This window comes from Protopterus annectens, chromosome 2.part0, assembly GCF_019279795.1.
Source record: "Protopterus annectens isolate FY-2018-M chromosome 2.part0, PAN1.0, whole genome shotgun sequence".
NCBI lineage: Eukaryota > Metazoa > Chordata > Ceratodontiformes > Protopteridae > Protopterus > Protopterus annectens.
This window is the reverse complement of record NC_056728.1, coordinates 1,168,381,831-1,168,407,817: the sequence shown is the minus strand read 5'-3', so window position 1 is coordinate 1,168,407,817 and position 25,987 is coordinate 1,168,381,831. Positions and strand designations below refer to the sequence as shown.

Here is a 25,987-nt window from a genome sequence, read left to right as displayed (position 1 = left end):
AGAGGTGCTCTTTCACATGAATTGGTACTGTTGCAAAGACCTAGCAGTCACTGGGAGTAATGGAAAATGCTAGAGGGGCAGATTCACGTCACAGGCCACATTTAATTCCCTGGAATGGGTAGACCTAGACATAATTTGTGGATATGCAGCAAATTTATTAGGATTGGGTCTTGAGTTGCTCTGTAGGCCAAGCAAGTCTCCCCTAAAGTCTCTACAATATGGAGTATATTGACTGAATTTGGTAATCACAAGTAGGGCACATGCTGGAGGCCCTTGCTTTGTTGGAGAACTCTTGAGGTCTTGCTGTAGGTGCTTGGTACAGTACAAACCATATGGGGTATTCTCTTATGGGCTGGATAAGTGCCATGTATAGGGGGATTATAGGGTATGCCTATACTTTCCAAGTGAGCTACATGGAAAGCTTTTCTTAGTGGTACATGTGTTGGTTGAAGTTAAGGTTGTGGTCAACCTGTGATCCTAGGTCCCTTACCACTCCATGGGTATGTGAGGTATTAGGGACATGTGACAAAAGGGAATGATGCATTTCTTCAGTTTGACTAAAGCCAGTCGTTGGTCAGTCATAACCATCCTGGAGTATACTTGCTTGCACCTACTTTGCTGGCTAACTTGTTCAGCCACAACCCTTCAGTTTATACTTTTAACTTTTGTACATACCAAACAGTAGGGAGCCCAGCAATTACCTTGTTGCTAACTGGTCTGGTTGTCACCCAATTTGATAGTGTCTGGTTTGTGAGCCAGTTCATAACCCATTTACAAGAAAGGGTTTCCTTTCAATAAGTTTCAGTAAAATGCTTGAATGGAACTGTGAAAGCCTTTGCCAAGGCAAAGTATATTGCATGCACAGATTTACCCTCCTTGATGGCCTTGGTCATACTTGGGTGGAGGATTTCTTTTAACTGGCACAAAGCAGAGTTTGGTAGGATCTCAGGGTTTGGAGGTCACTTGTGTCTTTGAGGTCCATAATGCATTCCGTTGCCTTACAGATGAGGCTGGTCAGACTTGTGGATCTAATTCCCCAGGTCTGTTGCTAGGCCACCTTTGTGGAGGGGAATAATTGTAGCTGTTCTCCATTCTGCAGGACCAAAGCCTGTCAGGCTGATTGAAAAGGGTAATTTCAGGTGATGCTAGCTGTCTTGTTTTTAGACAGCTGAGATGTCATGTGGTCCCATTGAGGCAGTTGTTGCCTGGGTTATGGCTTTGAGGACCTGCTCTTTAAATATGTAAGGGGGGGAGAGTTGTGGGAGCATAGTTGTGGGAGCATTTAAGTGAGACAAATCTCCTATCTGCTAGCAGGTTCACCATCTCTGGAGTCTGATACCATTGGCCACCAGTTCTGCACATACTTGGTCCTACCCTTTAGGTTATACATGACCATAAAAGGCCTTATGGTTATCCTTTGCTAGGTTTCTCATAGAAGCTGTGCAGGTTTCTCAAATGAGCTATTGGAGGATTTGTAAGTTCTTGCCTGTGAAGGCTGAGGGTGCTTTTCACTGTTGGGTCTTGGGACTCTGGCTTTGATTCTCTCTGGTATTGTAGACTTTGTACAAACCACTAAGTGTATAGTTTGTAAGCTTTTGTATAGTTGCCACTTTCAGCTCAGGGTGACTCTTGGAGAATGCATTATACCTTCACTACCTGTGGGTATAGTTTGCCTTAAAGTTTAGTCTGATTTTACCCTTTGAGTTCTGGTCTGGTCACTTTGAAGGTGACTTATTAGTGGTCCGTTTTAACTAACAAGGGTGCAAGAGTTGCAGCAGTTGCCAGTCTGTCATGTTGGTGAGGACCAGATCTGGGGTATGGGAAGTTTGCTCCAGGGCATTTGAATTCAAAACTATGTCAAGGAACTTTTGGACTAGGATAGGTTTCCCAGTTGATGGTGGGATAATTGAAATCCTCCACGTGTGTTCTGTAAAATGTGGATCCTCTTCAGGGTGACCAATGGAGGTATCTAACTGGCTATGACTTGACTGGGGGGTCTTGCCAAGCAAGTGAATATTTCTGTCTGGGTTTTAAGGGAATTTTTGAATTTTAACTGTCTGGTTTTGGCACACAGTGCAGTGCACTAAAGACCTGGTGGTCTCCTGTAATTTGCACTGGCTTTTTTCCAGAGTTCAGGAACAAACCCAGCAATGTCTCTCAAATGAAGACTTTTAAATGAGATCTTATGAGAACTTACTGGTATGATGGCAATTTTGGACAATTTAAAGGCCTTTCAAGACTATTGGGTGTAATTGGGAGCCATAACACTAATGGAGCCAGTCATACCTCAACTTTTGCAGAAAGTATCTTTTGGTCTGTTCATAAAATTGGGTCTTCTGGCAAATTAGTGGCAAATTGAAATGAGAATTGAATTTCAGACTTCATACCTTCAGGATTTTGTTGGCTCTTATCTTGGCCATTTGTTCCACTTGGGCTTTGTCTGGATTTCTTTCTGTAAGAGGCTGAACAGTATGGCCAGTCTAGCAGTGTGTTTAATGTTTTGAACTTGCTTGGGGACATTCTCAAGCTTAACAGGGGTATTGGTAACTTCTGTAACCTTCTGTTTAAGACCTACTAGTTGCTTATCTTGTAGTGCGCCAGATTCTAACTTCTGAAACCCACCCAAGCTTGCTAAGATGTCACTCATTTCTGACTTTCTAATCTTGTAAGTGACCAGCTTACTACAGACTTCAGGTGACATTGGCAGTTCCCCAAATATTACTGCTCAAACTTTTATTGGGCAGTATTTCATTTGCAGTGTACTAATGTGCTGTAGGGTCCAAAACTAAAGCTGGTACTGAGGTCCTTGCCCATCCCGTGAGCTAGGTCCTACAAAGATGCTCTGGCATCAGCTCAGTTTCCCTGGGATCTCATGCCTTCATGATCTAGGACTTGACAATTGCTCTCCCAGTATGTCTCACTAGTTGGCTACAGAACTAGCTAGCTGGCTCTTGTACAGACTATTTTGGATTTCAATTCGGTATGAATTTTCAGAACCAGTATTGAGGGAGGTATGAAAGTTTTACTTATGAACTACTCCAATGGCATGTGCACTGAACCAATCTGTCAAGTTCAGAATGCCTGAATCCTAAGCAACTTTTCTGACTTGATAACACTTGTCAAGTCTTTAAGGAAAAGCTAATGCGATTGTTTTAATACAAGTTTAATGCATTGCTAAAGTATGCTGCTGTAGTATCTATTCCTTCACCCTTAATTACTGAATGTGTCCATTATGACTGTCAAAACTGGACTTGAATGAGGCAGTCAAGTAAATCCATTGCTATGCTAAATCCAAAGCAGGAGTAAAGCAAATGTGTACCAATGTCAAAGCTAGAGTAACATTTAAAACCAAGGCAGGGGAAAAAGTTGACTGCCCTCACAGCAAGGGATGAGACTAATAGTGATGGAGTAGATCTTCCAGGAGCAAACTGAAGATCTACTGCAGCACAGATCTTGTATCCTAACCAGTGAAAGAGGTACCATAGATGTCCAGGTGAAAAGTTAGTTGGGGAAACATTTGCATACCAATGCAAAATGCTAGGTGGATTGAGGTCATGGGGAAAATATCCTTGCTTGCTCCTGTGCTTGTTCATAGCCATGGAGTAAGGACATGCTCTAAGTTGTATGTATTGATTTCCATACACCTAAACTGAAATGTGTCTGTCTTCCTGTTTTAAAACCTGTATCCCTTTTAAAGCACAAACTAAGCCTCAAACCTTGCTCACTTGATATACAACTTGACACCTTATTACAAGGAACATTTAGTTGGTCTTAAGTTCATGCTCAAAAGTTACCTATTGAAAAGGTGTCACATTCGGCTTTAACATTTTAACAGATATGGTAAAAGGAACACAAATTGTTTAAATGCTTCTGTAAGCAGAAATATTACACTTAAACGGATCTGGGTTCCACAGAGGTAGTGCACCTCATTTTTAAGTATGTAGAGCCATAACTCCTCAACCATACAAGGCAAGATAAAATCTCCACATTCTCAAACACTCCTTGACACTTCACAAATTCTTTTCCTTCTGCTTACATTCTTGACTCCATATGAACATGAGGCTATCCTTGAAGCCATAATGATGCTTGGCACTTGATCAGTATTTTCCAGGTGGAGTAAATGCCAGACCTGAATAGTAAATGAAGAAAGAGGGCCTTTGACAACTTCAAGCTGGGTGCAATCCTTTAATAGCAAGAGGTTTCTTCCTATTTATAGGGTGTAAATGTCTTATGCCAACTGCCTCTAAGCCCTGTCCCTGTAGTATGTCTCCAACAGACTACTGAGGGGTGATCTATGCCTAGGCTACAAGGCATTCTCTGGTAAGATAGTACCATAGTAGTGGGAAATGGATGGGTCACTGAACATCTCCATATTCATTGAAGAAACTGAGACAGCTAGTATCAAATACCTATGGTCCTGAAAGATGCATATCAATTGTTAGATGACTTGAGAAATGTAGAAAGTGAGGTGTTAGTCGTATTTATTAATTACTATGGATGTAAAAAATCTTTTTACCTCCACTCCTAACATCTATGGGCTAGAAGCTATCTTAAATCAGTGATAAATTCACTGGTAATGAACAGATCCTTTTAAATGCTCTGTTAGAGTTTGTATTGAGCAACAACATACTCCTGTTTTCAAGAACGCATTTATTTACAGCAATGGGGAGTGGCTATGGGCACCCCCTGTGCTAATACTTGTGCGAACTTGGTAGTACATAATTGGGAAACTTGCTCATTATTTACTCATAGAAGTTTCCATAAGGTCCTGTTATATAAGAGATTTGTTTATATTCTTATGATTTGGAAAGGTACAGAGGAGCTTGCAACATTTGTATGTGAATTAGAATCTACAACAGACTTCCTTAGGTTTACGATAGATTATTCACATAGTCGGATTGATTTTTTTTTTTTTGGACATTAGTATTATAAAAGAAGGGAGAGGTAATTTGAAAACTACACTCTTCAGGAAACCTTGTTGAAATACCTTGTTACAATTTGATAGCATGCATCCTAGATATAAGGGTTAGTAAACTTTGTCGAGATCCTAAGATGCAGATGGAACAATATAATAGGCTAGAAAGATTGTTCCTAGACTGGGGATATGCTGAGATTAGCAAGGTAAAGAATTCTCAAATATTGTCTAATGACAATTCTGAGGTTACACACCAATTTTAGATCCTCGAAGCTGAAATATCAAGGCTTTGATAAATCACTGGTTTGTTTTCATACTAGTTTTACTAGTGACAATAGATATGTCACTGACATTATTTTAAAGAATTGGCATATACTGACTATTGACAATATCAGAAATCTAATAGGCCAAAGACCAGTCTTCGTATATAGGAACAGTAGTAATTTAAAAAGGATGTTGTGCACTGAACACTTAACAGTGAATGTAATTAATATTACTAGTAAGAATTTAGGCACATATCCTTGTGGCAGGTGTAGCACATGTACTTGGATTTCAGATGAAAGAATTTATACATCCCTCATTGGATTATAGGTTTATGCCTACATTTACAGCCTCTTGTGATGACAATGTGATTTACCTGGCCAATTGAGTCATGCCAAGCCTTTTATATAGGTATGACCACTAGACTGCAAAGACAGGATACATAACCATATTTATGAGATTAAAACATCTGATCCAAAGAATGCATTGGATATTAAGACTCAAGCCACATTATCCACCGGGACTTAACCTATATGTCAGCCTTAGGTCAGCCTTAGGTCAACTTTGAAGGGGCGTACATTTAAATGAAATGTGCCCCCTTTTCCTTTAAAGGTAGAGGCTAATAGTGGATGTAGACTTTTAGCATAGGATTAGTTTAATTTATTTTCATTCTACTTTGGTTACACAATTTAGGATTTGTTTTTACACCCATTTCAGGGTTACATATAATGTACTTTATGTGCTGCTTATGCATTTATAGAGTATATCCGTATATGAGATGTATTGTGCCATGATATATTCCCAGATTGTGTAGTTTATTTCCATGGTATATCACTGTTTCATATGTTTATTAAGCAAGTGATAATGCATAATGGCTTAGTATGAAGGATATATGTATGTTTGTATTTTATTTATTAATCATGTTGAATATAGTGTTTTTATATGTATTAGTTTTGCATTTGTATTCTAAATATTGATTTTAACTAACGGTCTTGACAGTTTGAACGTTTTTGCTGACTTCATGGTTATTTAAATTAGTTAATTAATGACTTGATTAAGAGACATTTGTGTTTTTATATATATATATATATATATATATATATATATATATATATATATATATATATTTATATTTATATATATTTATATTTATATAAACCCTCAATGAAGATGTATGCATTAGATCTGAAGAAGCTTGCCTTGTAGCTGCACACAAAAGCGCTCCTCATTTCAAAACCACTTTTATTCGTGGTTGTCATCCTTCTGATTTTTCTTCATTCTCTGGTAAGATCCTTATGGATTTTTTTTGCAAAAAAAAAAACCCTAATTGCCCAATCTAAGGATCAAACCACCTCTGGCATAATGTGTTGAAAGGATAGTGGTCTCAAGATTGCACCTCCAGGAACAAACTCCCTATTCATGTGAAACTGCTATTTCAAATGCAATTTTGAACCAATGGATGGGGAATGGCAGAGGACTCCCCCCACCCCCATTTGTTGCCTGTGGCTCTTGTGGACAGTTTGCAGAGGCTTGTGTCAGGCACAAATCCATTCTAGTCTGAGCATTGTTTGGGGAAATGTAGGGCATTAACAGCTAGGCTGAAAGACTAAAGGGCTCCTGGCCAAAGTAATCTAGATGGAAATGGGAGGTTGGTAGACCCAAAGGAATTTTTCACACTAGTACTAGATTGCTGGGGGATCCCAATCATGGCCTTAAACTGGGCTAGTGTCCCCTTTGCTGCTCTTGTAGCCACTGACTAGCTTAGTGTAAAAGTCCTAAAAACTGTTAGTGCTCCTCAAGTGGAGGAATATCTGGGGGACTAGACACTATAGGTGTTCATAAGCAGTGGAAAAGGTTTCTATCTAGGAATGCAATCTGTGTCAGGCTCTAGTCAGTACTGTTGGCAAGATCTGACTTCAATGCCAAAAGGTTGAGGGGGATTAAGAGGACTGGATGGAGTTTATCCATATTTGGAGGTAAGTGGGGATCAAGAATGACACTAGTGGAGAGTACAGCAGGTTTCTAGAACTTCCATCAAATGCATAAAGGAGCACCACTATCACCTGAGCAGTTGCAGCATTTGGAAAGGCTACAGAGGATGGACTGAATTTCAATAAGAATGCTAAATACAAGGTTGTTCATGATTAGCTGTCAGTGGACCTTGGTGTCCAGTCACCTGGATTGGAAAACAGAGCCTAGTGAGGGCAGTAGTAGTTGCACCTGCTTTGTCTAATCTTGTAGATGTAACACTCTAAGGCATTGGACTGTCTTGAGTTGCATGCAGTTTTGGATACTAGAATGGGGGCAAGGGCATAAAGTTGCAAGGAGTCCACTGGAATCTGTAGGATGGCAGGGAAAAAATATAGCCAGAAGCTAGAGCTGTCCTCTCAACCAGAAGAGGGTGAGTTAAACTGGGAGGAAGGAGAGTGGGCAGCAGATCTGTGGGACCAACAATGCCTTGCATTTGTTATATGGAATTGTTTCCAGAGCGGGTGGTACAGATAATCCTCATGCATTTTAGAAGCTGCATGAATGTTGGAACTGTAAGATGGAGATTGCTTTTGTATACAAGCAAATGTGAGTTCTTAATTTCCTTGTCTTCAGAACTTTAAATCTAGGTCCAAGGAAATACTCTCGCAGTCTTTGTAGTATGCCTAAATGAGATTAGACCTGGTTTTGACTGGCACTAAAATGCTCAAATGCCCAATTTAGGCAATAAATCTCTAGGATTAACACGTTTGTGGTTGGTACTAATGTGACCATCTTGGTATAGTAGAATTGTATTTAGAATGTTGGCCTTGGTTCATAAGTGAATCTGGGTAGCTTATGGAAGCTGTAACTGTAGGCAGCATTTTTATACAAAGTCATATTTGCTCATCTAAAGCTGCATATTCCACTGCTTTTCCATGATGGAATCAGCCTGCCCTTGGTAACCACATCATTTCTAGTCCAAGCACAGGGTAGGTTTTCAGACATTTACACCAGTGGGGTACTACACAGCTAGTGCCTATTTGTAGGATTAGAGGATGAATTGATACAGTAGCATGTTGAAGTAATGCCACTTTGTGGGGGGAAGCATGAATGATGCAGCTCTGACGAGTGCATCCTTCAAAACATTCTAGAAGCAAAATGGAAGGGTGGAGAATCTTTGAAAGCTCTGCTTAAACTGGCCATTTTGACATGGCTGGGAAACTGCCCAAAGTCTGGCTTTTCTGACGTGTTGCTGCTCAAGTTTCACTGACTATTGATACTGAGTGGGATTTTTAAGGCTTTCAGGATGCCCTTTACTACCCAAGGCAATATTCATATTTGGCAACACATCTTCACTCTACCAAAGTGATGCTGACTAAGCTACAGCTTCCTTCCTATTCTAGTAGGGTCTGGCATGTCACTGTTTTGGGCCAGACAGGGTCTGGCATGCAACTACCATTGGTCGGTCTGTCACTGTAGACCTAGCTGCTTTGGCTCTAAATTGCTCCTTTTTAATGATACTGTGCTATAGGAGCAAGATTCAAGTGCATGTCTTGCAATTGTATCCGTTTTTATTGGAAGGCACTAAACAGGCAAGAGCTGGGAGTTGGTAACCTATGGTAGAATATCCACTGAACAGCTGTTCACAAGAGATAAAGGGCTGGGATTTGGGACTCTAATTCTTGATGAGAACTTACTTTCATTTGATTACTAGATGGCACCATTATCTTGACTAGCAATTTTGCTAGCAGGGACCTCTCTAGCTCATGATTAGCTTCTCACCAGTACAAGATGAGAAGTTTTAATGTTTGTAATGTTTGTACATTCACAAATATGGTAGGATGTGACTGAGGGATAGCATGGCTCAAATTTAGTCTGGATATTCTAAAGCCCACTTGGAAGGGAATCTATCTGGGAATTTGGATTGGTAATCCAGTCACTGGGGCTGGATGATCTGAGCACTTAGACTAGGGATGCCATTTTATTAGTTTAGGCTTTTGCAGTGTTTTTGTATTTAAGACTTGTGCAGCAAACCTTTGAGGGGATGTGCTAGGAAAAATCTTTACCTGTGCTGATGTAACTTTCTGGGGGGACTCCCAATTTGCAAGAGTGGAATTTACTGCCATATGATTACTCAAATGCTTGCCACAAATATGTAATGACTGTCCCCTCAGCTGGGGGTTGACAACTTTTCCTAGGTTAGAACAAGGGACTGGCTTTGTGTGCCTGTAAATCTTGCTGACTAACTTGTCAGATGGGTACCTCATCTAAAAGGTGACCCTCGCACAGTAACTGAAATTGAGATCTAATTTTATAAGATGTAATATCGAGCATGTAAAGGCTTTCTGTGTAGTATGTGGAGCATGCAGAAGCTGCTCACCCTCCCCAAATTTGAGCATTTTTCTAAAGTTTAGAAAGTCTTTGCTTCTGGCAAACTAAAATCATGCTTACATTTTTTGGAAGCCAATTTCCACTGACATAAGGAAGGCTGAAATAAAGCAGTGTAGTCTGGCTGTCTGGTAGTGCTAATGCAATCCTATAAAGTAGCTGAAGACCAAAGTATCGATACCTCCCAGTACACTGGTTTTGGCACCAATTGTGCTTTGAAGCCCCTGAGTAAATGTAGAACAGGTTGCATCCCATCAGTTACCATGGACATAATTTGGAGATCTCAAATACACTGAGCAAATTCAACTATTGCTTGCATACTAGGTGAGGCCTTATCATAGATTTTGCTATGCAATGTCAACCCAAGCACTGAGTGCAGTTGCATTGGGAAAGCTGCATATTATACCAATGCACATAGTAAAACTGTTGGAACCTGGTACTATAACCTAGCCCCTGCTATAACTCCATTTAAATCGTACCACAGATGACAGCTGTCTGGCATGGTTTCATTTGGCAGTGGGGGTTGTACCATTATCTGGACAGACCTACAGTTCTCAGCAGTCTAACCCAAATGAGTGGACTACTGCAGTCACCAAATTTACCAGCACCTAAATGGCTACCTAGATCATAGTAGCATACCCCAAAATGGTAATCTTTCAGACCATACTGAAATATGCTAGCAAAGAATGCAACAGCACTTGAAGCAGAGCATGAACCTAATGGTAGGACACTTCTAATTTGGGACATGTTTCATGTTTACCCATAATTACCTCAAGGATATAGTAGAATGTTTACTTTATCCTACCGGTTTGGTTTTCCCCACCATCCCAGAGCATGTTTAATGTCCCTGTTAAAGGCTGAAAATGTAGTCTGGTATGTAAAGCATTCTCATCTTTGACAAGTATGTATTGGGGGTGACTCATCCAGTTTAATATCCACTTTCCTATATAATGGCAGACCCAAGTAAGTGCCATCAACCTCACCAGCCTTGTATGCAAAGCCAGAGTGTCACTTATACAGACATGGTAACTTCACTGATTCTGGTGGTTCTTGACCAACCTTTTGAATAGGTTGGTCACTTTACCTTGACCTAGCAAAGGCATTTGACACCAGTATTGGACTAAATGCAAACATCTATGTACCTCAGCTGTGCAGGTGTTTGCAGAACCTCCAGATTTTCTAGTTTTGCTCTGTTCCATTGAAGTCTGAAAATGACAGGCAGACTTTAACGTTTACCCTTTGGAAAATGCATGTTAATGCAAAACCTGTTTCTTTCAACTTTCTATGAAAAAGCAATATTTTAGTCATTTGGGCCTTTGTCCCCCATTATTCATGGCTTTGTTTCAAGTGGTTGAGGTATGATTGGACTGTACATTGGCTATCAAATGGATCCAGACTGGAAAGTTGCTGGTGGTAATAAGTGGGGTACCACAGGAATGGGTGCTGGAACTGTCCTGGTCAATTAACTTACAGGCACCCAGGCAGATATTCTAAAGTTGTGGTTGACTTGACTGCAGTCTGGACACTTTCCACTCTTCCACTGACTGGTTTAGGGAGGGTTGGACTATACATTCTCACAAGTACCCAGAGAATAGCGCACCAGGTGTAAAGTCTTCCACCATAGTGGAAGTCTCTTCCACCTTCAGGAGGTTATGATCCAAAGGTAACTGCCACTGTACTCTAGATCCATCTGATATAATGCCCCATTTGATGTGTACAAATCCTAGCTCTCTACTAGAAAGGCCACAAATTTAACCTTTAAAGTTTATTGGTTAACTTGGCCTGACTGCTGAGATGACCCTCTTCACTTTCAGCTGTGAAATCCTATTTAAAGCCATTGGCTCCAAGAGCCTAAATCTGCAACTCTTGAAGGAAAGGTTCCTACTTGCTACAGGTAAAAGTACTATGATTTACTTTTTAAAGCTGGTCTCTGCAGATGGTTAGGTACCTTGGTTAGATGCCTTTTACAGGCATAGATGCCCCTAAATTTGTATCTCATACTTCTAAAGTATAGCACTTGAGCATCAACAACAACAACCTTGACTAATGTTCCTAGGTGGTGTCTCTGGTGGTGTAGATGCCCCTAAATTTGTATCTCGTACTCCTATGAGTATAGATGCCCCTAAATTTGTATCTCATACTCCTATGAGTATAGCACTTGAGCATCAACAACCTTTGGTGGTGTCTCTGGTGGTGTCTCTGGTGGTGTCCAAAAAAGGTATGTTAACAATTATCACTAGGACTTAATGTTTCAAAGCTTGATAAAGTAGAAATGGCTTCAATGAGACTCATTCAGACCATGCCCCCTGTCAGCTTGTAACCTGACTCCATTTCCCTTCCTCTGTGTAATTACTAGTGTTGTGTTGCCTAGCCTCTTTGGCATATGTGCTCTAGTACCAGGAACTTAAAGGCGAGTTGTATCCTTCTGTAAGACATGTTTAGCTATGGCATTGCTTTCATTTTCCCTACTGATGGCATAAACATGTTCCCTTATCCTTTCTCTGTGTCCTATTCATCTTGCCTGCATAGAAACTGCTGCAATTCTGACTCTGCTGCAATTCTGACTTATAGCTAAGTAGACAACATTCCTGCATTTACAAGCAACATGATTAAATTCATATCTAATGTGCATGTCTGGATGCCCTAAGTTTTTACTGTTAATAAAGCTACATTGATTACAATTATGACAAAGGAAAACGAATTTTCTACTAAGAGTAATCCTTGTCATTATTTTCATAGCACAATCCTTTTCTCTATTTTCTCTTTACACAAAGAAATGGATAGCCAGGTTACAAGCTGACAGGGGGCATGGTCTGAATGACAGTCTCATTGAAGACATTTCTACTTGATTGAGATTTTGAAACATTAAGTCCTAGTGATATAATTTTCTATATATTTTAATAGAAGTAAATGTACCATTTTGGAAAGTGTTAATGAAATTTACCTATGAGTTATATTTGTCTGTCTCTTAGATTAATGCTTTATCCTACACTGTCGGTGATCATACTTAAAGTCTTGTCTGCTTATTTCATACGTTAACAAATTCAGAATGGATTGCAGTGTGAGCAGCATAAATACTGCAAGCCTTTTGAAAAGTCATGCTGTGACCTGAATACACTTCATAATTGTACGTTTGTCTACATGCTATGCTAGTGTCATTTTGAGTGTCTCCCTATAGACTTGAGCTGCTGCTAAGTTTAAACCTGGAATCTGTCATTTGTTCCTTGCTGTTCAGATCACACTTTAAAAGCTGGAGTCCTACACTTAATCACTGTACCCCAGCATCAATTAAGGAGGTTTTAACAAAGTTGGCTTCAAAATTTCTATAACTCTAAAATGTGCTGCCCTTGATGGCATCCATTATGTTTTAGCTTTATTGGGGTTGTCTTGGTGAAAACTGGTTCCTGCAGCCTTGCCTGATAAGGATATATGCAGAATACATATTCCACTCTGAACAGTAAACTGGGGAGGAAGCAGGTTCTCATGACCAACCACAATTGAAAGATGAGAACAAGCAGGCACTACAATTGGTACTGAGTTTAGCTTTGTCATTTTAGATCTGAATGGCTAGTATTAATACTGCAGATTTCTCTAGGACCTTTGCAGAACATTGTCCCTGATCACTCTCAAATTCCTCTGCTTGACAAGGTGATGCACATTGGACCAATTATGCTTGAAGTTTGTCCTCTTATGGATAAATCGCAGGCCGCCACTGGAGTTGGATTTGGAAATCCTTCTTCCCCTCAATGCCCAAGGGGTAGGTACACAAATATTTAATGAGCAAAACCCTTCAATGAGGTCTCTGGTTCCAGTAGCATTTACCATAGGATTCATGCACTCATCAACTGAACCAGGGCTATAAGGATTTTGTGAATATTGTGCAAGCTGCTAGGTTTTGCAAACTAGTCACTATCTGAGACCCATTACAACAGCTATCAAGTAATGGTATAGCTCTTAAAGTGAACACAAATTGGTTCTTTCTGCAGGTTGGGCATTTAGTGTTGGAACAGACTTGCACAAAGGCTATTTTAGGACTAACCTACTAGTTGCACTTTAGTACCTTGGAATGATTTAGGGAATTAGTTTCTTCTAATGGACTGTATTTTGGTGACTAAATATTAATGTCTAGTATGAAAAACTTTTAATGCAGTGTCTGAACTCGGTGTCAGAACTCTTGCCTGTTTAACTAGAATAAATTTTGTAATCTAACCTCATACCAGTACATGGCTTATTTACTTCCTTTACAGGCTGGAAAGGAGCAGATGTCCCCAAAATGGTGTCTGACTGCATTTCAAAGAAGATTGAACTTGAAGATTTAATAACATTCACACTGCCTTTTGAAAAATCAATGAGGCCTTTGAACTTATGCATAGTGGAAAGAGGTAAATATGAAATACAACTGCTAGTTCAGAAAAGGAAGCTTGTCACTTGGTTTAACTGGCTACATATTTAGAGTCCTGTAGCATGGCCATGCTTCACTGTATTGCACGTCTGCGTTTGTGTTGGCGAGTTGCACTGTGCCATTCTGCATTTTTGGCTGGGCTGCATGCTTCTACAGTCCCCTATTTAGAACTTGGAGCAAAGCCATTGTACCACATGCACTGCCATGCTCCCCTTACTATAGGTGCTGTGCATAATGAGCCCATCTTCCATCTGCATTTGTGGGGTTACCAGATACATTGGCTGCACTTGCTCTAAGCACTAGTTTTGCTCATACCTCTCAACCTCTTCAAGAAATCTGGGAATGCCTAAAACTGCAAACCAAAAATACAAAAATCCAGACATTCTACAGAAATCTGGAGAGTTGAGAGGTATGGTGTTTGGTTGCACTTCAGAACTTGCTCACTACTAACTCAATGTACTATTGCATTAAACTAATAATCTGCCTGATTATATGCACTTCCAAATACTACAGAGCCAGTGCTTCTTTATTACATAGTTTGGCTTATTTGATTATTACTGAAACTGACACTAGTACTGGTAATTCTGATGGTACTAATATTTGCACCCCTAAAGTTGGCACTTGTACTACATATGCATGGTGAGCATTTACCTGTTGCAAAAGCTGCTAGACTACTTTGGTTTCTTGCTGCACTTGATGCTACAGTATGAAATATTTGTATTGCACTGCTATTGTGTATTGCACTCATTTTCTACCATATCTGCTTCCATGGGATCAGACTGCCTAAAGGTATCTTGGTGCTAGCAGGCTGGCAAGAAGACAATGACATTACAATTTATCAAGTACATGGTTAGCACTTTAGTGTAAATACCCAACCAGATTAGAAATTTTTTCATCATGGTTGCTACTCCCAACACTGCAAATCAACAGAATAAATCTCCCTTTGGTTTCTCCCATTAGGGATCACCACAGCAGAATGGCCTGCAGAACTGGCTGTGGAGTTTCAGTGTTTAGTAGACAGCCCAGCACCCAGCCTTCCACAGAAGGTGCACACCTAGGGCCAATTTGGTGTTCAATCTACCTACTGTGTGTCTTTGAGCTGCTTAAAATTCTTTAAGCAATGCACCAGTAACTGTTTCTTCTCCAATGTCACAAATTGCAAGCATTTAAGCTACTGAAGCATGCAGTCACAACTGTCCTAGTTGTATGATAGATGCTGACATGCCACTCCAAACCTTAGGATAGAATGGTCTCTGGTATTACTTGGTCATCACCCATGTGGAGTGAATGACCAGTAAATTTCATGTTTAGGGAGAAGCTGTAGTGGGGAAGTTATGATTTGCAAGTGTTGGGCTGCAAAACAGTATTATGCCACCACCGTTTCTGGTGCCATATCTAGTCTGACCATCTGATGCCAATTACTCTAATGTGTAAGGTGGGTGGAAATGGCAGATGGGGGAACTACTCCTCCCCTTTTGGCTTCTCAATACTAGCAAAGGCACTTTATCCCATAGTAAAATTTAGGCAGCGTTTTATCCAGCTTAATCCAGTTAGGATGCCTGCTTGGTACTGCTAAACTAGTCTGACTACCAGACCTTTGTCTTCCTGAACACTCTTCATAAACCCTGTCTTCCTGGATTTTAACTCTGTTCCCCTCGGGTTTTAACTCTGTTCCTTTGAGGGAGGGAACAATCTAAAGGGATATAGCATTTATCTTGGGACTAATCCAACAATGTTTAGCAAGGACAATCCCAGCATTTAAATTTGGGTCCATGCTACAGCTAACCTAATTTCATGCCCACTTTAACATCACATTCCCACCCAGTGTCCTTTTTCATTGGATATCCTGTATATCCAACTGCAATCCTATTTTGGTGCCCACGGTCAACTAAGCTGTGGTTTTAATGTCCTATCACAATGTCCAGCCTTTTATAATTTGCTGCCAAATGGTCCAAAGTAGAGCATAATTTTCTGCCCAATTATTGCAAGTTCTTTAATGAATCTCATTAGAAATGAGACATTTTCAGTTTCACCCCTCACCCCTCCCGGCATCTTAAAGTTCTATGTTGAAGTTCCACATTGAAAAGGTTTGTCACCCCTTCAGAACTGAATCCTTCACTAAAATATTTGAGTAAAACCATATTTTAACCACACTTTGCCCATTTGTTCCACATTGAGGGCTAGTGTTCCTCAATTTAGAGAAGTTGTGCACCCTTCCAAAAACTGATCACTAGGTGTCTGCAGAAGCTGGAAAATGCAAGAAAAAATTGCATTGATACTATAAAGATTTTATGAACATCTATTTTGAACATGCAGCTTGTACTCAGCAGTATTTAAAAGTGGGGGCAAATGGAACTTCAATGTATGTAGCCATAGTGGCTAAAATTGTCTCTACATCAATTTATACAGGTTTGTGCTTCATACTGACTTGTGAGCAACTCCACTCCCAGTGAAATAGATCACCTAAATAGATTCAGCAATGCTAGCACTGTAATATGGGTACCCAATTTGTGGATTCATAATTGTATATTTAGGATTACCTGTACAGATTCCATGTATTGAAAATGTGAAAGTTCCTGCTTAGGACCAACTTTTTACAATTCTTGGAGTCTTATCAGCATAGATCTCCACTTCAGTACACTGTAGGAAATATAGAAAAAAAGAAACCTTACTTTTCCATACCTTTAACTGGGGATGTATAAGTTCATTTAGGTGTTATGCTCAGTGTATGGTGCCACTTGTCAGCAAATGTGTGAACCAGACTGGCAAGTTTCTCCCACCATTGCCAGTGTACCAGTTGGGGGGGGTCTACAGATCTGCTTCATTTTTCAAACAAGTCTAATGGCCTCTAACCAATTCACTAAATGCAGTCTGGCCCAAAGAGCATAAAGGGATATGCACTGCACTGCAGCTAGGGTAGCAACTTCCAATCTCCTCACCACACCTTTGGTAAACCAGCATCTTCCTGTGTCCTTTGTCAATGGTAACCACTCAGGAAATTACAATTAAAGTAGGGTGATGGCAACTAGGTACCTGGAAAATCCTTCTGCATAGTAGTACTAAATTTCTGATTATGGCTAGAAACACAAATCCACCAGTTATGTGAATTATCCAGATTATAATGTATAAATACCTCACTGGTAATTTAGTCAGTCTAGCTTCTGGAGGTGGATGCCACAACACTGCTAACTACCCTGATCTTGGACAATGTAGTAATGCATAAACAATTATATAAAATGCCAACCATAAGAGCTCTGCAGGAAAATTGTGCAATTGAAGGCTAGATTGACACACAGCCCCCAGAGTGGAGCAAGGCTGCATCATTGTCAGTATGAAGGCTTTGTGTACATTAAGCAACAGCTTTGCAGGCAAGCAGGTAGGATCAACACTGCTCTTAAGGTTGCCTACTTTGAGGTCATCTGGTGGGTCTCGAAGTGCAAGACCTGATTTGTAATTCCCAGCACTGAACATGATTCCAGTAAAAATGTAAACTTTTATACTGGGGGGGGTTGTACCCCCCCCACTAATTATATATATATATACACTCTAGGATCTCATTGCACCTTTGTGTGCAAAGATGCTTAAACTATTTCTCTTCCAAAGACGTCTCATTGTGCTCTCCTGTAGTCTACGGTCCTCTGATATTCAACTTGTAAATGTATACCACAAATGTGTACATGCCACAGCCATGTCTTCTCTCCAAGGAAACCTGATTTGATTTTATTCTATTCTAATCGGTCTGCTTCACATCTAAATCACCCCCATAATTGCACCCTCTTCCTTTTGTGGATTCCTGTAAACTTTCCCCATTCTAGGATTCTTAAGTCTTGGTTTCAGTTTACGCCAGATTTGGGTCTGGTACAAGCCATGGTTTCAGTTTCCTCCAGATTTGGGTCTGGTACAAGCCAATGTCACTAGCTATTTCAACAGCCTTCTGAAACTGTCCCAGGCTTGTGCCTCACTTTCCTTAACCTAGTCAGCCTTGACACCTAGATCTATGCCCAATGCATAGGGTAGGCCATGGCCATCTACAATGGCTCTACCACTGAACCTGGTAAATTACCAAAGTAGACTAACCTGCAATCTAACCAGATTTACTTTGGGCTTGAAGGTATCTAGATCCAAACTAGCACTGGATAATGACTACACTGCTTAACCTGGGTTTGATACTACCCCACATGCTACTAACTTGACCCTAGATGATAAACTGGATCATAGTTGAGGTTAGTCTTCTGGTACCAGAATACTACAGGGTACATGTTCCACTCTGCAGAATAAGCCCAGCTGACAGTTGCAAATTAAATTTGCAAACTTGACTCTATTACCTTTACCCATCAGTACCCATATACTGCTATAGGGCCTAATATCCTTTCTTTATCAGGGCCTTGGATATATAAATACAGTATCTCACTCTTGGAAGCAGTCTTGCAGCAAATGACACTCCTGCTAGAAAGTGATTTTGGAGACCTAGGCACACTAGTTTAAACCCTTGTGACCTACATAAACTACAACTTGGCAAGCTAAAGATGTAATCTCCAGATCAAGGAAGGTGTCCCCATCTAATCGGACCATTAATGTATTGTGTATCTAGCCAATGTCTCCCTATTTCTTGGCCAATAACTCAGTCCCTTCAGGTAATGGTATAACCTTTCCTGTGAGCTTCTACATGGCAACCTCTTTACCATTTGATATGGAATCAATCCTGCTAGTCCTACATGCTCAATTGCCTTATCCTGCCAGCTGGTATACATCCTGAGGATGCTAGGGAATGTGCTTCCATACCATGGCAAAGTAACTCCCAACATTCTAGAACTAGTGCTTGAGACCACTGGGCTCTTATTTCATTTTTAGAAAGGGAGGAAATTATGGCAAATTAGGCTCCTAATGCTAGTGCACCAATCGCTTTTAAAAAAAACCTTGTGATGAACTGAGTCCTAAATCATGGTGGGACAAAGGCCCACTTAAAGTAGAACATTGAACAAATAGTTTAGTATTGGTATGAATGTTTCTGAAGGTGAGTCAAACCTAATGTTTTCTGACTTCAGTCAGTTGGCCAGAAATCCAAAGTTGAGGAGCAAACTGAGGCAAAATCCAGACATTGTATGAAATCTGGACAGCAAAGTATACTTGATTAGCAAAGTCAATGAAGTCTCATAGCCAGTATGAATCTGAATCTGGAGCATTATTGAAAAGTAACTTAAGTCCAACCATATTTTGTGGATGGATTCCCCTTGTATTGTAGAGGGTAGGTAGGCCTACTCTGGGTATGAGGCAGATCACTGTTCCAACACGTACAAGAAATTGAGACTACTGCACAATGAGTGCATATAGTTCTCCTCCTTTACACTGGGTTAAAGGACCTGTCCAATGCTTGCAGCAACAGTGCAGTAAAATTCAGCAGGCACTCTACTTCAATGCTGGAATGGGGGGGAAATCTGGTGTAAGATCCTTCACAAGCTAGAGCTAAAAATGTAGAACCATGACTATATACCTGAATTATGTTCATGGAGTAAGTCCCTGTGTAAACTGTTAGTCTTGAGCTTTTAACTAGCATTGTTGCTGTCCTGCCTAAATGATGCCCTGATCTGGAAGAGGAGTCCAGACAAATCTTTGGGTATAAACATGCCTAAAGCTGGACCTAAATCTGATAAAGGGTTTTTTCATAGGATTCTGTCACTGGAAGAGCTGTTGGATTAGAAAGTTTAGACAGTTAAAGCTTCATGCTACAAACTGGAGGGCTACAAACTGGAGGAAAGTATCTGAGGTCCTCAGTGTGCTCTTCTGTATAACCCTTCTGGGTGTAAACTGTAACCTATAGATTGCAGAGCTAGAGTGCACAAACTGTGCTCAATGTAGCACAAGATCAAAAGCTTTTGGTTTCTGCTTGAATCAAACCTCAAGCAATACTGCCAAGATGGCTGCACACTAGCAGCTTTTTTTTCTCATTCCCGATGAGAAACTCCGCAGAGAAGGCCAGTAGACTTGTTTTATGGCTAAGTTTTAGTAACTGGTTAGTAAGGGCACTGCCTGGATGCCGGCAATAAAGAAATGCAAAGACCACTTTTTGTAGCAGACTTCAGTGCTTCTGTAAAGTTCATTGCTTTTCATCAAAAAGCAATGCAGCCTTCAGACAGATTTCAATAACCTACAGGTAGGTGGACTGCATACAGACCTGGTTAAAATGCAGAGTATATAAACAAAAGGCTGTAACTTGGAAGAAGCTTTAAACGGATAATCAGTTGATAAAGCTGTGAATCGGAGGCTGAAATGAAGAAAAGGCTGGCTGAATGAGACCATTTCAAAAAAATTAGACTAGAGGACTAAGCATGTAGGGGAAAACTTTATTCAGCTATACCAGAGAAGATGGAAGGAACAGACTACATTGCTCTTGAAGGCACAAAGAAGCAACTAGACTGGTATTCCACAGCAGGAGTTGGATGAAAGGGCACACTGTGTATCCTCCAAACCTAGCTATAAAACTATTTTTTTAATAAATGCCTTCCTGCCAGCAGGAATTGATCCAGACAACTGGCAGAAGGGCAGAGCATGTTGAATGTCTCTACACTAGACGGAGCAAATTCATCCCACTAATTGGGTAATGTTAAGATGCAGGTGAGATTCAAACGGTTGTATCTATCTCTTGGAAGATTTTGAAGAAATATGTCCAGTAGGCTGTGAAAGGGAGCTTCTGCATGTTCTGGTAATAGACCAGAGGGACTGCACCTGTGAAGCCTCTTCAAATTTTTAAACAATTGTAGAGGAGCATGAGTTGACTAGAGGAATTGAGACATGGTTTTGGAGATTAACCGGCAGTAATGTAACACAGGACTACAGTGCAATAGTCATATTTTGTGAAATTACTGAACATGAATCTGGAAATATTGGCTTTTAGAATGTTGGCCTTGTGGGGGACTCCATGCCCTACTTCATGTCAATGTGTGGAAAGTGTTTTGGGGAGGGAGGTTTTTCTTGGTACTAATCTTTGCAGCATGTGGTTTTCTTTACATGCTATAAAGTAAAGGTTCACTTATAAGTGTAATGGGATTGTAAACTGGTGCTGCTTTGTGGGTTTTCCCTGCTCTCTCCAGCGCCTATAACCAGCTGAAATGCAAAAGCTTGGCTAAAAAGCATAACTAATGTTTTCTTGCATGGGGAATGACTGGATTAGACATCTTTGGTATCAAATTTGTCAGTAAATGAAAACCTTGCATTAATGACTTTCCAGCAAATGCATTGTCCAATTCTACTACTGGTCTAGCTTCCATGGAAACTGGCTACAGTCTGGTGGATAGAGTGAGGGGGAAGTTTCAGATGTTCTCTGAAAGCATTCTGAAGCACAGGCTGCACCATGCATCTACGAGTGTGGCTGTCTTGAGATTTTGTTATAGTTGGTGTCCATAGCTTTGTTTAGTATAGGTGTTACGGGGGTATTTGAGAGCTAACAGCTGGAAAGACTAAAGGTGTATATAAAAGGAGGGAATAACCTTCATATAATTTCTCTTTTTTAAATGTAAATTCTCTTGTACTGATGTATACAAAATGCAGAGTGCAAATTGTTACAGGACAAACTGAACATGCGACAAGTTTTCAGGATGGTTATTCAGCAGAATATCGGACAAAAAGAGCACTTGTATTTGCAAGGGAGCTCCAACAGATGGCAGATTGTAGTACTAGGGGGCTACTGGCACAGGAGGATTACACTAGTGTGTTCCACCTAAAATTACTATAATGGAGCTTTTAATATCTGTTTTCAGCAAGGAATATTAGTTGTAGGCAGGGACTGGAATCATTTGCAGCAGTGATGTCTGGGGGGTCCAGAAGTGAAAAGGGCAGCACATTTTAAAATTTATGAAAATATTAGGCATTTATGTGAATTCAGTAATACTTAAAGTAAATTTGCATATTCCCCTAGGGTTACCACCTATCCCACTTTGCGAGGGACTGTCCCTCTGGGCAGTTGTCTCCTGACAAAACTGATAATGGCAAATTACCTGAGGACAAAATGATTTCCTATATTTTATACAATCGTTGCATAAAAGCTGAAATACCTAAATGTTAAACGGAATAAACAACTAAAATGGTACAAGAATAACAGTTTAGTCAAAAAGTTCTAGCCTTTGTACTGGCCGTGGGTATGTTGGCCTGTAAAATCTGTTGGTACCAAAAATGTCCCACTTTGGCCATTTGAAAGTGGTAACCCTAATCCCCCAGGATATAAAAACTGGGCCATGCTACTCTGTTTACATTTCATAGGAACATGTGCATTTAATGGAAAGTCTTGATACTTGCCCCAGTAACTATTTCAGATCATGTGCCAATAGCTAAAATAAAAGCACAGGGTAATGAGGCATAAGGAATGGGTAGTTATTCAGGAGTTGAGGATAACACTTTCTTCTGTAAAAGGAGCTAGGGACTGGGATAAAGGTAAGGTGGAGCTTAAAAATAAGGTGGAAATGGGAGCTATAGTAAAGTAACAATTTAGAGGGCTGATAAGTGTTAAAGTATAGAAGAATAAGGGGAATATCTCAAGATCAACTGCAGAATGCTAGACCTAAAAATAAGGTATTTCCTTGATATGCATGAGTTTAGAAAGGCTGCTGTTGAGCAACTTTTCGTTTGTTTCAGCTTTTCCTGGTTAGGGGTTGCCACTAAAAAAAACTTAGCAAGCCTAAAAGGTAATGAGATCCTGAAGAGGTATTAAGGTAATTTCAAATTCTATGTAAAGCAGAGAAATGTGAATAAAGATGCAAATGAAAATGTTTATGGAATTATGCCATTTTAAGTAGGTGAGGCTCAATGACTTGTTAGGAGGAAATGAGAAATTGGGCTACAGGAAAGTCCTGAGGAATAGATAGTATTCCTGTGGAAGTTTGGAAGCTAGTAGGGGAAACTTATCTGAAGGGTTCTCTACCCTCTTTGATTCTCTTAAATACTGTTAGAGCCATCCGATCCAGCTTCATATGGCCCATTTTAATACTAAACCAGGATTATAAATGTTGCCTACGGTCTGCTTTTCCTGGTTAGGGGCAACCACAGCAGAACTCTGGTCCACTGATTTGGCAGTGAATTGTTTCTGATGTGGAGTTGCCAGCCTGATGGCCAACCTTCAAAGAAGGTACACCCATTCATGCACCTACCTGCATTTTGTCACTTTACTATGGGGAGGACATGCAGACTCCACACAAGGTGCTCCAGCCAGGAATCTAATGGGAGAACCTTTCTGTGAGCTGACAACACTAACCACTGCACCACTACAGCCTGCATAAATGTCTAATGGATACAAATGGCCAAAGTGAAGCCAAAACTGTATATGGATCAGTGGTTTTCTAGAAGGGAGGCAAATATTTGACAGCATTAACGGAACATTGATCCGGAGTGAAGCAGAATGTAAAAACCATTGCCAGGTCTTTATGCAGAGAGCATTTGACAGTTAGCTGGGACTTAATGAGCAGGATAATGCAAGTATTTAAGTTTCCTGATGAAATAATTGGCAAGCTATATAAGGTATCAAGTTGAGGGATCACCCACAAAAATGAGTGGGTGGGGTCCTATTTGAGTTTCTGGTTGAGCAGAGAACCAGGTAGGGGGGTGTCCTTTCCCTTTCCATTACATTTAGAACCATTGGCAAAAAAAAAGGGACAAAAGATGGCTTTCTGCCAATATTTTATAACCTACAAAGTCAGTGAACAAGAGTTTCAGATCATTTGGGATGCAGAATTAATGAAGCTAAAATAAAGCCAATGGTGGAAAGTGAACCCACACCTGAACTGGTTCAGGAATCTCCATATTTATGGGGACATGATAAAATGAAGCATTTAGGAGTATGGAAACTAGAATGGCAGCTAAGGAAGCTTGGGAAGAGACTAGAAAAAGAACGTCCATTTTATCAGCTTGTATGGATAAGACAACCAGTTAAACTTTCCCTTTTTTCTCCCTGAGGTCGGGCATACTTTTATCCACCAGAGATTGTGTATAGCAATAGAGCTGAAGGCTTTATCTGCGATGGGAAAAAAAGCCAAGTGGGATAAGCTGATTCTTCAGTAAAGGCAGATTGGGTTTACCCAACTTGAAGGGTTACTTCAGAGCTACACAGGTATGGCTCCTATACATAGCAAGCAGAACTAGATCACAAAATGGAAAAGGATTATGAAATGGGGTGGTGTCTCAAACAAGGAGACTTTTGGATGCAGGCCTTTAAGGAGAATAACAATTGTACAGAATATTTTGTCCACACATTCTGTTAATAGTGATTGCAATTAGGGTATAGACAATGGGCAACAGGTGGCTGGAATTAAATGGCAAAGGAACCAAGCTATTGGGAGCAAATCCCTAGACTGGGAAAGATGATAGAAAAGGGGGTGGGTCCTAAATGAAAGACTTTGGTATTCTTTCCAGCAGAATCTAGAAAAGCTGCCATTAAAATTGGAATAAGGCACAAAATATTGGATTTAACTGAATTGGAGGTTAGGACTGGGAAGAAACTGGATAAACAAGCCAAAGAAAAAATGGGAGGATGTAGGTCTGTCCCAAACATGCAAAAAATGTAGATTTATTTTCGCCTGGAAATGTTTGCATAAATCTATATACCAAGTAGATACCAGAGCATTTTTCCTCAGGCACAGCAAATGTTAAAGGTGACTGGGGTGAAAAGGGTAAATAGGAACATTTTCTGGGAATGCAGTGGATTGGTGGACTAAGGATTCCCTGCAGAATGCACCGATATGCTGGGTCCGCAGATTGGTCTGAGGGATCACTTTTTCTGAGCTATAATACAGAATTGGAATTGCCTAGGCATGGTAAGGGCTTTGTGTAATTATGGTGCCTGCCAAAAAAAGCAATTACTAGAATACGTAAATAAAGCTGAAGTGATTTAACAGATGAAACTGGAATCTACCTTTTAGAAAAGGGTAGGACCAAACTACATGGGGGGGGAAAATGGGAATTGTGGACACTACATACAAGAAAGGAATGAGGTTTAAAAGGTGGCAGCTGAACTGAAAGATGGGCAGATAGTGATGTTTTGGGAGTGTCTGTATGGCTTTATGTAAAATGTTGGTAACTAAGATTGTGCCGGTGTGGTATTATATGCATGACTTGCAAGTCTTTAATAAAAAATCTTAGAATTCAATTGTCATTGCTTGGATTTGATGTGTAGCACTATGATCTTGTATGATTTACTTTTTATATGAATGTAAATTTTACCTGTCAAATATTTCAGTGAAGGAGTTTTGAAGTCCTAGCAGTAACATTTCAATATTCCAGTCCTTTTCAACTACAAAAAATCTGCAATAAGTAAGCTGGTCTGATTGTAAGACTTAAAATTCAGAAAATGTAAATTTTAATGTCTTGTACATGGTTTCCCATTCTTTACTGCACAGGCTGAACATGACATAAGGCAAATGGCTGTAGATTTGGAATAACTCAAATGGTCAAAGCATTTAACTTACCTTTTTTTCCTTTAGTCTCCGAACTGTCTTGGTGTATTGAGACCTGTGAATGGAATAAGCGTTTTGCACAAGACCAGAGCACTGATTCATAATCTACAGAACTTATTAGCTGGTTGTTAATCTACAAGTGGAGTTCGTGGCTAATGTACATGTGGTTCAGCATATGTTAATTGTGGAAATAAATATGGAAAACTCAAATGACTTGCTGGTTTTTGTTACATGACATTGACTAGTACAACAATGTGCACAAACTAATAGGGTAAATGACATTGCAGTGACTTGGCAATGTAGGTCATGCCAATATGTAGTAGTAGCAGTTGAGCTCTTTCCCTTCCCCACCTGAAGTGGAAAGAATCTGAAATTATCAGCTAATAAAGGTTCTTTATTCTCTGGATAATCCTGAGTTGGACTCAATAGCTCTTGGCTGCTATATGGACTTTCTACCAAAAGTGGTATGGCACTTGAAATTGTAAAGCTTGGGCATTGGGAAGAAGTTTCCAAAATCTTAATTGCATGGTGGTATCTAATCTGGGGGGGGGGGGCTAGGGGGTAAAGTAATATAAAGCATAAGAAAATGTCTTTGGCACCAGACCTTAAACTAAT

At 40.1% G+C, this 25,987-nt stretch overlaps 1 protein-coding gene across 1 annotated transcript in view; it reads left to right on the top strand.

Moving 5' to 3' along the window:
* The window catches only part of LOC122793402 (alcohol dehydrogenase class-3-like), a 48,662-nt gene extending 23,080 nt beyond the window's left edge, over positions 1–25,582 (top strand). Inside the window, exons 8-9 of the mRNA XM_044061377.1 lie at positions 13,783–13,917; positions 25,400–25,582. Coding sequence (XP_043917312.1) covers positions 13,783–13,917; positions 25,400–25,476 — 212 coding nt within the window. The 3' untranslated portion in view covers positions 25,477–25,582. The remainder of the gene's footprint in view (positions 1–13,782; positions 13,918–25,399) is intronic.
* Positions 25,583–25,987: the final 405 nt, after the last annotated feature.